At 36.8% G+C, this 15,341-nt stretch overlaps 1 protein-coding gene across 1 annotated transcript; it reads right to left on the bottom strand.

The window, feature by feature from the left end:
- Positions 1-310: 310 nt before the first annotated feature.
- On the bottom strand, positions 311-14,868 carry LOC127946471 (divergent protein kinase domain 1C). Its single transcript, XM_052543070.1, has 4 exons — positions 14,199-14,868; positions 5,855-6,589; positions 3,843-4,007; positions 311-1,950 (listed from the first exon to the last, which is right to left on the bottom strand). The coding sequence occupies exons 1-4, from the start codon at positions 14,382-14,384 to the stop codon at positions 1,690-1,692; spliced, it is 1,347 nt and encodes a 448-aa protein (XP_052399030.1). The 5' UTR covers positions 14,385-14,868; the 3' UTR covers positions 311-1,689.
- Positions 14,869-15,341: the final 473 nt, after the last annotated feature.

The following is a 15,341-nucleotide window of genomic DNA, read 5'->3' as shown; positions in this document are numbered from 1 at the left end:
AATTAGTTACTATTTTAGGAAGTAATTCAGTATTGTAATGCACTACTGATCTCATCCTTCCCTGGTCCAAAGCTGTTGTTTGGTCTTTCTTACCCCCTCTCCTGAAAGACTGGAGGCAGACTGGAACCCGATCTCCTGTGAAGACCACAATGCCGAAGGTAGATCCAAACAAATCTACAGATCGCTCCTCTTCCGTCGAAAGGAACCAAATGTTGGTTTGACCTGTGAGCTTTCGGTCATGTGTTGATGTGCAAACAGACTATAATGTGCCGTGACGGCGTGCAGCTGCGGGTAAGAAACCAGACAGAAGGATTGTGCCTGAGCCATGGTTTATTGAAATGTTAATACAAAATCACAGGAAGACATTTATTTATTTATTTGTTTTTGTAAAAGCCACATTAGAGAAATTTCACTGGAAAAATGTCCATAGTCTGTTGTCAGTAGTGTAGAGAGGTATGAAGCAGCTCACAGAGAAAATTTCAGCACGACCAACTTGAACCAGTTGCAAAATCTGCTTGGGGAACATTTCACTCTCATTCGAAATTCCCAATCATGTGGATTCCTGAACAATGGTAATTGTGACCTCACTTTTATTCTCAAGTTCCTTCACACAAAGGACGAAGACTATAACAATAACAATAAAGATATAGTTTTAAAAATCATTCAAAATTTCCACTCAACTAACAATAGAGTGGAACAATATTGTTGGGATCACTTTAAATATATATATTTTTTAAACTGATGAATGAAAAATACATTGACGGCCAATCAGAATCCCTCCTGCTTTAAAAAAAAACTTGACAAAGCGGCAGTGTGAAACAATGTTATTTCACATTGGTGTGGACGCTAATATAATTATCAGTATAGGTAATGGTAAGGGGCATATCTTCACCTTAAAGGGATAGTTTACCCAAAAATAACAATCCTGTATGGATTTTTTTCCTTCTATGGAACACGTAAAAAACAATAGTTACAAAAACTCATACAGGTTTAGAACAACATGAGAGTGAAAATGTATATAGATCTTAATTTTTAGCTGAACTAACCCTCTGGTGCTGCTCTAATTTTATTTATTTATTTATTCATTTATTAATTAATTTATTGTCCCCAATGAAATTAATGTACTATATTTTCGTTTGATAATGTTTTATTTCATATGTTGTATTCTGAAGCTGATTTCATGGTACTAAATTATATCTATGGAATAGTTACTATCCGTTCATTATTTATTAGCCAGATTTTGAGCATAGACCTGAAAATTAAATTTCCAATCTTGAATGCTTTGGAGCACAGATTACATTTGGTCTCTTTTTAAATAAACCACTTGAAACTTGAAAAAATAAAAATAAAGAAGTTTATCATTATTTAAAATGCACAAAAATGCTATTTTAAATTTTCTAAGAAATATTTTGTTTTCAGAAGCATTTATCCTTTTCGAATCATGTCCATGATTTTTGTGTGTTCACATAGCAAGTGCCAAAACCAAGTTTTGTACCATTCAGAAGAAGTAAATAAAATATATATATTGTACATTTTCAAAATGACCGAACAGCACCAGAGTGTTAAAAGACATTTTGAATGTATCTGACTGTTGGAAAACCATAATCACGACTGTAATAGTCATCTGAGATGATTTCCAGAATTGCACATGACTTGATTTGTTCTTTCGTTGCCTTTTCGAGAGTTCGTTTAGAAATGAAGTGCCGTATGGACGCGTCTCATCTTATGTTCCTGGCCTTCACCCTGGTGTCCCGTGTCCTCCTGACTGAGCTCCACGAGCAGATCCTTTAGCTGTTCTCTCACGGCCCGTGTGCGCTGGGCGTCCTCCCCGCCGTCTATCTCAGCGCACTCCTGCACGGCCCGCTGCAGCGCCACCTGCAGGGGGAGCCCTGCTTTAGCACCGAGCAGCGTGGGAGAAAACCAAGGCCTGAAGATCTTCTCACAGATCACCTGCGGAGAGACAGAAAGAGAGACGCATGACAGCTATCGACTCCAAAGGGTGAAGCATGGGTATGGATGAGGGAAGCAGCCATTAGCGCCATCCTGGTCTCGTTTCATCATCTCCAGAGCAATCATCAGCCATATTTGCTATGCATGCCGTTTGAAAGCGATGGTCTCCTTGACCCAACGGCCTGAACATTACAAAGCCCTCATTGTTCTTAATGGCAGACCATACAATGGGAAGGAAGAGGTCACCAAGGGTTGCGTTAAGTGATCGGGAACGGAGAGATGGGCTCTGTCTCAGCCACCTGTGGCCCGGAGCTGGACTTGGCTTCATGCGTCCAGCTCGTCTGTTAACTTGTTCTCCTTAAGGGGAGCTGGCACTGACAGCAGGTGTTGACTAGCAACAAACCGCAACGAACCGATGAAAGACGTTGCGTGACTGCGGCAAAGTATCTTATGGGAAAATTAAACCTGCATTTACTGGTAATAGTGGCGGCATTCTGGAAAACAGTATTTATTGTCTTCTACCTGTAGTAACTTTGTTGCTAATAGTATTTTTGTAACTTTGCTCACTGATGTTGTACAGTATGCTTTAACTTTCTCTCTCTCTCTAAAGTGAGGTAAAATTAAAAAAAGTAATTGCGACTTTATTTCACAATTCAGATTTTTTTTCTCAGAATTTATATCAACTTTTCAGGTATCAGAACTGCAAGAAAAATAATTTTGAGTTAAAAAGTAGCAATTAAACAATATTTTCAGCTTTCATAAAAATTGTTACATGATACTCTGTTTATGGTCCTCTGTCTCGAGTAATTTCACTGGAAATAGTATTTTTGTAACTCCTAATGTGACACAGATCTGCTTTTATGAAAGCTTATTTCCACCACAGAATCGTTTATTTTGCCAATCTGAGATTATATCTCACAGTTGTGACTTTCTTCTCAGAATTGCAAGATATAAACTCAGAATCGTATGTAAAATTGTGGGATAAAAAGATTCTTTTTATATCTTTTTATATATTTTTCTTTTTATGATGGCAATACAATTCCGTAGTTTTTTGCTAAAAGCTTTGAATTTTACTTAATCAGTTTCTGATCTGAGCTACTTGCATATTTGGTAATAAATCAGATATTTATGGGTTTATATGATTGTTTGTTTTTCCCATCTTTTTTCCCCCCAAGTATAACTTAAGTGGTCACAATTTTTGTCATTTTATCTCAGTGTGCTCAATCTTTAGTTTTGAAAATGTTACATCTGAAACAGTAAAACTAAGACTGCCGCTGGTGAACATGCCAGGGTAGGGTGTTTCTCACAAACGCCTCAGTTTAGAAACCTCTGATATGCGCAACGTTTTTAAAAAGTGGTGTGAACAACCTTACAGAAAAATGTGAAAACTGGAATTGTCGGCTTGCAGTTTGAATACAGCTTTATTTTTTTATGTAGATTTATTACACAAACATCTTGTGCAAATGTAGCTAGTCTTAAATGAGCTGTAGCCTGTTGCGGCTGACCATAGCCACAGCTGATGATGATCTGTTACTCGCCCTAAATATAAGGAGCTTCCTTTATTCGACCCTGTGCACCCCCATTGTGTTTAGGAGCAGTAATGATGGTGCTATCTGATTCCCTTCAGCGTTATCATGAACTATTAACATTCCGTGCATTTTCATTGGCAGTGTTTACTGCTGAAGAATGATTGTGTCCTCCGGCTATTTTACTGGTATTCCTTTGTGACATTTTCCCAAAACAAAGTTATTTTCTTTTCACTTTCAGCACCTTACCACATATATAATTCCTAAACACATACTCCATAGGATTATTGAATGTCTAGAGGAATTAGATGCAAATTAAACAATTGCAGTAAACACTGGATTCAGAATAATGAATGCCTCACTCACCTGAAGGTTACTGTTTTCGCGTTTCGGCCCACATCTATTTTTAGCTTTATCGCACTTGGAAATGCAGTCGAAGAAGTTGCAGTCATTGTCACTGGTGCAGTTCTGCTCAAGTATGTCTCTCATTTTGGGCTCAAAAAAAGCCATGTCCACATCTATAGCCACCACCTGACCAGTGAAAAACAAAATAATAATCATAAATATAATATGAAATTAACATATCCTTCTATTTGAACAGGACAGGTCAGTCGGTGATATGTCCAAAGTGTTTACAAAGCCAATACGAACTCACAGAAATCTTCAGAAGAATTTTAAACACATATTATTTTATGCTTCGCATTGATCTGGCATTGATTGATTGTAGTCATGGCAACAAGCTGCATGATGTCAGGTGTTGTTTGCAGTGTGGTGAAAACACCCATGAAACCTCCTTCATCTCAATCTCATCGGCTCCGCTTGAACACAAATATCTTTTGATGTATATAGATCTACAAACTCTAAATATTAACCTTTCATCCATTTTTGACTCGTGTGAATCCAAAGGATCTGAATAAATATTTTAGTTCACATTACATTTTATCTTGCTTGTATAATAACTTGTGCAAAAAAAGGCTTGTGTTTGAAGAACTCCATGTTATGATAATTAACATGATAAAACATCATAATCCATAATAATCATTGTTATTATGAAATATTTAGTTAATAATTAATTACCATCATAATAATTATCTGGATAATAACCCGGAATAATTCCAATAACCTGGAATATTTGGACCCTAACAAGCCCCAGGCAGCAAATTCATAAGGAAATCTTTGGAAAATGTAATTGATCTTACTTGAAGTGTATTTCACAATTTGCCAAGAATTATTTGCTAATTAATTGTATCTAATTCTAAAAATACTTGACTATAATAAAGACTGCAGAATAATTTAAGAACAATAATCAAATTATTACAATAATAATCTAATCCGATACCTGAAAGAAATGTTGAATATTATGTTTCTTTAATGTTTTACTTAGATTTGGATCCTTTCATTTAAAAGTGAACAGTAAACCACTTGCCTTTACTTTCTCCTTAAATCTGTTTCATCACGTCATAATTTTCTGATTAAATAAAATGATATGGCGGATCATTTGCAAGGTAGATCCACTCCTGAATGTCATTATTTTCATGACTATCAGCACTGTTGGTGCCGAAAAATTAAGGAATGCTCGTCTTTAAGCAAATGAGAGATGAACAGCAATGAGGTCTATAACAAGTTTCACAAATTCTAGCAAAAACGCATGTGTTTCTTGGTAATTATGATACAATTATACCTAATGTGCCTGTTTCAGGGTTTCTGTGGGTCATAAAAAGTCTCAAATTGTCCTTCTGTAATTTAAGGCTTTTAAAAGTCATAAACTGCATTGCAAAAAATGACTCTTCCTCAGTATTTTCATCTTGTTTTCAAATAAAATATCTAAAAATCCTTAAATCTTGTTTTCTAAATAACAAAATTAAGTAAGTTTATGCTTACAAACGAAAAATCTTTCAATAGCATTTGATGCCATTGATGTTTGTTGGTGTTTTAATCGTAAACGCAGTTCATTTTGTTCAGTTTCTCAGAAAACAAGACTTCTGATCTTGTGTCATTTTGTTTCTGAAGTAAATATATCTTGATTGAAGAATCTTTAAACATTTGCACTGGAAAATAAGTTAAAACATACTGATGGCGTACAACACTTTTTTTGCGGTGTGATCAAAACGCTTGGAAACAGAGTTATTCAAGCCTCAAGCTTTTTTCTTCTCCACTAAAATTATTCTTTTTTAAATGTACTTTTTTAGACTTTTAAATGTTTTTAATACAACTCGTTGCTCCCTAGACATTTACATTTAGAGAATATGTTGATGTATTGTGACCCCTTCAAAATTAAGACTACAATTGTATTACATGGTCTTAAAAAGATACTAAAAAAAGTCTTAAATTTACCTTCATAAACCCTAAAGAATCTCTGCTGTAAAGTCTTTACTCACCGTCAGGTCCTTTCTGATAGCAAAGTTCTCTGGTTTGATGTCACAGAGGTGTAAGCTGTGGGAAAAGTCGTTCTCAAAATGCTCCACCATCTGTAGAAAGCTCAGAGCCACTCGTGGCACCATGTCTCTTGCGTTTATAATCTTCTCCTGTCCGCTCCAGGTGTTCGGAGAGGAGCTCAGCATCAGCTCATCCAACGAGAATATGTACTGGTCCCACGCGTGTCCGGCCGCCAAGTACTCCACGGCGTAAAAGTGACCACAGGAGCCCAGGATCTTGGCCACGTGGTGGGTTAAATCCTGCAGGACCCTGAGGAAGGTGTACTCCTCCTGCTGAAGGAGAGCCCAGAGCGAGGCCAGCTCCGCTCGAGAGTACGTCCGCTCGTTCTCCTTCAGCTTCTGGCCCCACAACCGGGGCAACGTCAAGTTAGCTCCCGTCTCCAATCCCAGAGAGTTCTTGATCTCTAGCGTGGCGTAGAAGACGACATCCAGCGGCGAGAGCTCCTCCTCGCCTCCCGCTCCTCCCGCTGCATCCTGGTACTCCAGCAGAGTTAAAGCCTCATAGGAGGAGAAGTTCTCCAGCTTTGACTTGAGAACGATAGGCACCCCACGCCAGCTGGCGGCCATGACCTTCTTGCCATTCTCATAATAGAGGCAGCGTTTGTATTCCACACGACCGGCCACGCAGAGGTCCTCGCAGAGGTCACCGGTCAGAACTCCCTGCTGATACTCAGCACACTGAAACAAAGACAGTTTTCCCATTAGAAGTGAAGTGTGCACAGTGATTGTGTGTCGGCTTCTATCAGCAGTGATTTAAACACCATTATCAAAACACCAAGCCATATATATGTATGATGTTTTTTGTTTTTCACAATTGCAAGATATAAACTCACAAGTCAGAATTGCATATCATAAAGACACTCATGGTTCTAATATAATTTTTTGCAGTATCGAGTTTAGAGCTAGCAATTCTGACTTTATTTCTCGCAATTATGACTTTATTGCTCGCAATTATGAGTTTATATCTCGCAATTCTAACTTTTTTCTCGAAATTATGAGTTTATATCTCGCAATTCTGACTATTTCTCGCAATTATGAGTTTATATCTCGCAATTCTGACTTTATTTCTCACAATTATGAGTTTATATCTCGCAATTCTAACTTTATTTCTCGCAATTATGAGTTTATATCTCGCAATTCTGACTTTATTTCTCGCAATTATGACTATTTCTCACAATTCTGACTTTATTTCTCGCAATTATGAGTTTATATCTCGCAATTCTGACTTTATTTCTCGCAATTATGAGTTTATATCTCGCAATTCTAACTTTATTTCTCGCAATTATGACTATTTCTCACAATTCTGACTTTATTTCTCACAATTATGAGTTTATATCTCGCAATTCTGACTTTATTTCTCGCAATTATGAGTTTATATCTCGCAATTCTGACTTTATTTCTCGCAATTATGAGTTTATATCTCGCAATTCTGACTTTATTTCTCACAATTATGAGTTTATATCTCGCAATTCTGACTTTATTTCTCACAATTATGAGTTTATATCTCGCAATTCTGACTTTATTTTTATGCAGTGGCGGAAATGGGCTTCCATAGTTTTCAACATTGATAATAATCGGAAATGTTTCTTGAGCAGCAAATCAGCATATTATTATGATTTCTGAAGATCATGTGACTCTGAAGACTGGAAGAATGATGCAGAAAATTCAGCTTTACCTCAAATTAATATATTGCATTTTAAAATATATATTAAAACAGAAAACATTCATTTTAAATTGTAATCATATTTCACAATATTATTGTTTTTACTGTAACTTTGTTTATAAAAAATCATGAATAAAATACTATTTAATATGATCACTTATTATTTTATATATTTTAATAAGTACAGGTTAAAATTATATTGATTAAATTTATTTGAAACATGAAAGCATTTAATAAGCATATAAAAACTTTATATTTTTAATCTTGTTCATTATTTTTATTTCTAGGAAGTCAAGTATAAGTTTCAAGTTTCACAGTCTCTGTTTTTAATTCCATCTCATATCACATTTATTGACTATGTGCCTATGTTGAGATATGGCACCAATGCCACCTGTCAGCATATTTTACTGGCATGCAGTAAATTCACACATTTAATCTTGCAAAACAGTCTAATAATTATTGTATGCACGTTGTTAAAACAGCCCTGCTTTTGCTCTTGCATTTTCCACTTTGACCCTCTCATGAAAAATGAGCTAATTACTGGTTAATGCTGCAGTTTGCTCAAATAGTCACTGTCAGTTCAGGGGCTCCGGGACTTCGGATGATTTGTTTTCCACAGAGCTTACACCGCAAATCGTCCTCTGTCACCTTCCAAAGTAAACAGCTGTTATCCGCACTCGGTCCGGCTCCTGCCGTATCTGCACTGGCTTTAGAATGTAAGCGAAATATTTTCCTTATCATTATCAGTCATAATGGTTTGATGGATGCTCTCCTATTACTTGCTTGTCCCCCTACATAAAATATAATCACACATTTGTATAAACTTGGCTAAAAATGGCAGTAATAACAATAGATTTTTGGATTTTTTGAAGACAATGTGAGTGACTGTCACTATGCCAACATCATGTGGATGTGTTATTAGTAGAGTAGAGGACTCATATTCAAATTCAAATTCCAAAAGCTTTATTGTTTATTGTAATGGGATGCAATGCAAAGTCCTCAACCAACAGCTTTCTGGGTTTAAAATATATCTCGATCAAACCGAATCAAAGTAAAAACATCCAGAAACCACCTCATATTTTAGCTGGAAGCAACAGTTTGAAGTTGAAGTTAAAAATGTCTAAATGATGGATTTGTTCCTTACAAACATGCAGCTTTTGGGATCATAAGATGTTACTTGATGGACTGGGGTGGATTGTTGTGATGTTTTTATCTTCTCTTTGGACTCTCATTCTGACTGCTCTAATGAATAAATAAACTTGAAATATTTCTTTAACAATAGTGTATTAAATTCGCATCATGTGTACTTTTGAAAGTGAATTTTGCATTTTCCAAATTCTGATTGTGATCATGAACTGAAAACAATCACAGACCATACTGAAGACAACTAAATCACTGTGCACTTTTCTCTCCAAAGATGCATATTATATCTGACAGTGTGAGTGAGTGAGTGAGTGAGTGATAATAATAGCCAGCATCAGTAATTACCTGAATTACTCCCAGTTGGTCGCTTTACCATGACAACACTCTTGAATCTCAGAGGTCTGTTATCAGCTCGACTGAGTCTAAACATAGAAAGAGCTTCCTCCCTACAGACCCTCTCATGGGCCTCTCACGGTGTTTATGTGGGCCAAACACGCATGTTGTGCTCTGAGCTCACTCCGCCGCTTCTGTTCCAGGCTGATCTTTTTCATGGGGAGCTACATTTTTAGTGACAGCTAAATCCCCCACATATGTTTTAATTTCCAGATTTTGGTTCATATGGGACAACAGCTCCCGTTTGCATGTAAACTTTCCCACTGTGAGGCCCAAATCCACTGTATGTTTGCGTGTTCAGTACAGAAAGCAGACTCACTGTGTTTAGAAATTTGACAAATGAATGTGTGTAGGCAGGGAAAACTGAGGAGTGAGAGTCGGCTCGGAGAAAGTGACGCGATTGTTGTAAATCATGGCTGTGTTTGTTATCTAGTGGTTAGGATCACACAAACTGATCTTTTTTTTCCTTCAGTACAAGACAGAAGATTAAGTGCTGGATTTGACAGCTCTCTGAACTTTGGCGAACCTTCCGGCAAGGTTCTCTCAAAATGATCAACAAATGTTTTCTGGTCTGAGCGGGTCTTTAATCATGTTCAAAGCATTAGTAAAAAAACAAAAAAAAAATTGTTTTAGTGTTACTAGTTTCAGAATGTTCAGGGAACATTCAAAAGTAAAGTTCCCATAATGTTCCAACGTTTTTTAATGAATCTTAAAAAAATAAAAAATATTTTAAAAAATAACTTTTTGAACAACTTAATTGGAATATTAGTCAAATGTTATTTTGGCTGCCTTGGCTCAGCATGTCTGATTCTTAACTGCTTTAATCAGAATATATTAAATTATCTACAGACATATTCAATTTTTATTTATTCATTTATTTGTTAAAGTTTAGTTGCACTGACTGAATACACATCATAATCTTAACATATTTAAGTAATACTGACTGTAAGTTGTCATGGAAAAATCTACAACCAGTGAATATGTTTGGCTTAATGACATATATGCATACTTTTATTTTGGTCTCGGTGAAAATGTGCATCGTTTATCCTGTCAGGCTGTTGATAGTTACATATTTAGCACTGTTTGCATTAAGCATCACTAATACTTTAGCTTATACTTAGAGTTGGTGATTTGTACAGCGTTAAACCCTCTTGCTAGCTCATCCTGCACAGCTTGTGCGACGGACATGAATGATACTTCAACCCGTGTGTATTGTTCAGGAGAGGTGTGCTGTTACTAAGCAATTGCACTCCCATTTTTCACACACACGTTTGTTTCAGCTGGTGAAAAAACAGAAAACCCACACTTGCATATTGAAGGAGGGAACATACTGAGCCATATCCAGAGAGCAGAAAACTCTTGTGAGTTGAACATGAAATAAGAGGAAAACAATATTTTCTTTATGCTTCTGAGCATGTAAGGTAATGATTAAACAGTAGACCCCAGAGAATAGCAGTCTATTTCTATTGCCATCTGGCCTGAGCGCTGGCCAGTCCCGGCATGCCAAGAATGCCTGCATAGGCTGCTCTGGGTCACTCCATCATTTTCACTTTACAAGAAAATCACTAAAACTGGGATATAAAATTAGAAAAGGGCCTATTGTCCGCTGGTATACTCTTGTATGCCGATAACCACATACAGTGGCCCCAAAAAGCTCAATTTAAAAACATGAAATTTTATTGCATGCAAAATGTTAAATCAGCTGGGATCTGCAAATAAATGATGCTCAAATTACATGCTCAAATCATATTTCTTGTAGAACTTTTCCGAGCCTTTTTTATCAGATGGTGTTTTTGTAGTAGATACTGCTGTATAAAAGTTTGGAGTCAGGTATATTTTGAATACGTTTTAATCTTTTTATTCCGCAAGGATGCATTAAATTGATCAAAAGTGAAATTTATTTCTTATAAATGCTGTTCGTTTGAACTCATGGAAGAATCATTTTGTTTTTACAAAAATATGTTTCTCGAGCAGTAAATCATCATATTTTCATGATTTCTGAAGATCATGTGACACTGAAGACTGAAGTAATGATGCTGAAAGCACAGCGGAAATAAATTTGACTTTAACAGAGATTCACACAGAAAACAGATATTTTAAATGGTAATAATATATTACAATATTACTGTATTTACTGTATTTGTGGTCAAATACATGCAGGCTTGGTGAGCAGAAGATATTTTTGTAGCCCTTAAATACAGTATATGGCTGTGTATCTGCAAATGACTATTTGGTCTCTCCAACCAATACAATGTAATATCTTAAAACTATCAAAATTACATAACTGAAGCATTAAACCTACTACAATACAATGATCTGTGCATGAAAATCCATCAAGTCAGTGGACCATGTCTACCCACCTCATGGAAGACCATCTGAGCTTAACCTTCACATGAGAGTATAAACACAGCATGAAACCGACTCGAGAGCCTGCAGCAGAGCGCCACTAAAACACCACTCATGCCAACAGTTCTATAACACAGGCCTGGTTGCACAGGTGACAGATGGTACCGCTGATTAAAAAAAGGTCTCGTATAGTTCAAAGAGTAGCTGCCCAAAGCTCCTCAGCCACATGCTGCCAGAAACTATAAACTGTTTATTGTGTGAACATCCACCACTCTGCGCTGTTTATTGCAATCCCGAATCCCTTAGAAAAGCTAACTGTTTGGCAGATTATCAGAATGTTTTTACAATTCATCAACTGAGGAGTAGGCTTTAGTGTTTCGGAGATGTACTGAATGATGGGTAAGGCACGTTACTATAACTAAAAACTCCAGGATAAACAAATCAAAACTCAAAAGCTTATATTTCGCTTATTTGGATAAATACATCTGCTAAATTAATGCATGTAAACAACATTTTGCCATCCTATAAATGATTGCTTTTTTCCCTTTGTAAAATAATGGATGATACAGAATTAATACGAGAGATAGGAATATACTTTAAAAATAAGCAAAAATAAATGTTTATTTTTGAATATTATTCAGTAATAAGAGCCAAAAGGTACATATGCAGATTTTTTTTTTTTACTTTTTTACAGTTATGTGACAGTTTACCTTTTTACTGTGCAGGTTGAAAATGTTTTTAGCAAAGAGCAGGGTTATCAACTATTTAAAGAAAATCACACAAAATAAAATTATTAAATACATTTAATAAAAAATGTTGTGTGGAATGAACTCATTGTCCTTAACTCTCTGTAGAGCCTTGAATTGTGAAACCTGAACCAAAGTGTTCTCACTAAACATCCCTGAGAATTTCAGATTGACTACGACCCAACAATTAAAGCGGCCAGTCTGTTATTTGCACATCCTCTTGCCAAAATGTCATGCACCTCATAGTTAGTATCTATCGGCTTACAGCTGTTGAATTCAGTATAATATTTATCTTAGCCTGCTTAAATATTAAGAATTAGATGACTTTCGTCTCCTGATCTTAGATATTACAGGAGCAAAAACTATAATTCACTCAGCATATCTGTTAAAGAGACTGCATCAGTCAGACATTACCTTAAAAGTATGATTTAAAATTAAATAGTTTGATAGAATTATTAACTTTGATATATACATGTATGTGTGTGTGTGTGTCATACACATGCAATTTGATGTAATATTTACTTTAAAACCATGTTTTATTTTTCTTCAAATTACTCTGTTTTTATTTATTTTGTTGTCAAAAAACAAACATCAGGTAAAATTGAATTACATAAGAAATGTTGTAGGAAGTCAAAATTTGTATTTACATTTCAAAATAAAAATAAAAAAGTTAAACATTTTAGCGCAAATGTTATTAATACATTTGGTGAATCTTCTCCTGCCAACACATTCCCTTTTAGTAATGAGAGGTTGCGTGCAAAAACTTTCCCATTAATTGACACCAGTAATCATATTTCAATCCCCGTTTAAAGGCCACCAGGAATTTGCGGCTCCCAATGTGACAACAAACAAAATGTTCTTTCAGCACTCACTTGACAACATATAATCCAGTGGCTCTAAAAGAGCTTTAGGTTTCCCCAGAGGAACAAAGCTTAAGCCTTTAATGGAGGAGCGTTCCTGCTGGCACCCATGATTCAATGCTCCACTGAGTAATCCTTGGAAATTCTGTGTGTGCCTTTTGTGGAAGATTCATCACAGTCCCCTGAGGTATCGTTACAACTGCGACATGACAGCTGATTGCATTGAATTATATTCAGAAAAATGAGCCAATTAATCCATTGTAAAAGTTCTGTAGGATGTTTGAAGTTTAAAGCAATCAGTTTTGAGATTTAAACCTATTTTGCTTCTAGTGCAAAGACTGGTGAAAATAAAGCAACCGAAAACACACATTTAAATGTTTATTACATTGTATCTATTTGTGTCTAATTATAATAGTTGATTTGAAATCTTGTGAGTTTACTTCAGAAGTATTTACATACAGCGAACGTAGTTATATCCCTATTAATATTTTGGAGGTTTTTACAGAGGATCTGTAAATTAAGGTGCTATGATAGTTTTTATCAATGTTTTGAATCAATTTTTATAATTTTTTTATATTCATGTTATATTTTAGTTCAAGTTTTAGTCATTATGTTGTGTTTGTTTTTATTTTTAAATTTCAAGTTTTTAGCTTTAGTTATTTTAGTAGATAAAGTTGAATAACTAATAAAAAGTAATGGACTTTTTAATATTTTGTTTCAGTTAACATTTTAGTTTTGGTTAATATAACAACACAATTTTTACATTACATTTTATTCCTAAAACATGGGGAATACTTGCTACTGCAAGTATTTTCGGATTAATGCAATGATAAATAGAGGAATCCAAAACCCCCTCTCTGTAAAATCCTTTTCTAAATGTCAACAAAACTAATTTTTGCACCTGGTTTTATCCACTGTTCAGATTAGTGCATAGTTGATCAAATAAAGCCTCACTGGCATATCTATACAGAAAATGTGATTCAGAATCATCTGAGAAAAATATTTTAATTACTATTGGTTAAAGTAGTTACCTTGTTCACCTCTATTGTCTTCCCTTAATTTTCTCATGTAAACTAATACTTTTAAATTTGCTCTCATCAAGTTACATCCAGTAGTAGAGGCAAACGTAGTCTTACCACCCTCTGAAGGATCTCTTTGCTCTTGTGGTCAGTGCAGAAGTCAGAGAACATGTTCCTGTGCACGAACACCAGGCCGTTGAGGAAGAGCCACGAGGCCAACCACAGCAGGATGACCAGCAGAGCGCTCCTGCGGCACACCTTCACCCCCAGACACCTGAGGGCCCCACGCAGGGACCGCCACATCTGTCGGGACCCCCTTCGGTAGGAGCCCTTTGCTCTCCACTCCAGGATGAGGGAGTCTGTGGCATCTGTGGCGCTGTGGAGGACGTGCGCCGTGCTGCTCTCGCTCGGGGACAGCACTTGCGGTTAACCTCCTCCTCGCATGCCTGGTCGCAGCGCTCCGTCGCTGCACTGCCTCCTGTTATGTGGTGCGGATATCTCTCTCGGCTTCCTTCCTGCGTTTGTTTTGTGAATGAACGAGGCGAGCGCTGGAGTGTGAAGAACGCCTCAAAGTCGAGGCCGGACTTGCTGTGTCTCATTCAGTAACTCTCACTCTAGGCTCCAATGTGTTTTCACTCTGCCTCTGGCTCTCTCTTCCCTCTCTCTCTCTCTTCATACAACACTCCACCTTTTTTCCCTCTGCCTCCCGCCCCCTTCTTGAGTGCTTTCCTCCTTTGGGTCGCCTTCTTCTCTGTTTCCAAGGCAGCCGGGACTTTTCGGATGGCGCACAGTGCCAGATCCGTCTCTTGTGCCAGACACAGACTCCTTCACTTGAAATCTGTTTGCATCTGTTGTAGCTCTGCAAACAAAACAAGGGGCTGGCGTGTAGCAGTATTGCTGGTTATATGATTAGGGACAGATTCTCCCACGATGATAATGCCCACATATTTGATTTGCTCTCGCTGCTCGAGGGCTGAGCTTGCAGTTCTGCCGGTAACGGCAGCGGTGGGAATCTCAGCGGTCGTTTTTTCCTTCGATTGTGAGAGTCTGCAGGAGCAGCCGCAGGTGAACAGAATCCCTAATCACTCGCCTCATAAAAGAAAGTGCTTTCTAGCCAAGAGCGAGCATCGTTCATCTGTTTTATGTGTTTCTTTAAATCTAGACACGTTGGAGACAAGCGTCTCGGGTTACTGTAATTGCCAATTAGATAGCCTTGTGCACTCTGTGAGCGATTGTGTCTTCAAACATATTTATGCTATC

Source organism: Carassius gibelio, chromosome A24 (assembly GCF_023724105.1).
Source record: "Carassius gibelio isolate Cgi1373 ecotype wild population from Czech Republic chromosome A24, carGib1.2-hapl.c, whole genome shotgun sequence".
NCBI classification, from domain to species: Eukaryota; Metazoa; Chordata; class Actinopteri; order Cypriniformes; family Cyprinidae; genus Carassius; species Carassius gibelio.
The sequence above is the reverse complement of the archived record's forward strand: the minus strand, read 5'-3'. Positions and strand labels throughout refer to the sequence as shown.

Bases quoted from the DNA above. Each gene is read 5' to 3' on its own strand.
- LOC127946471 (XM_052543070.1), bottom strand. From the start codon at position 14,384: ATGTGGCGGTCCCTGCGTGGGGCCCTCAGGTGTCTGGGGGTGAAGGTG. The intron at 6,590-14,198 runs GTAAGACTACGT...TCTTTGTTTCAG, and splicing joins AAGAGATCCTTCAGAGGGTG to TGTGCTGAGTATCAGCAGGG. The intron at 1,951-3,842 runs GTGAGTGAGGCA...GTCTCTCCGCAG, and splicing joins GCGAAAACAGTAACCTTCAG to GTGATCTGTGAGAAGATCTT.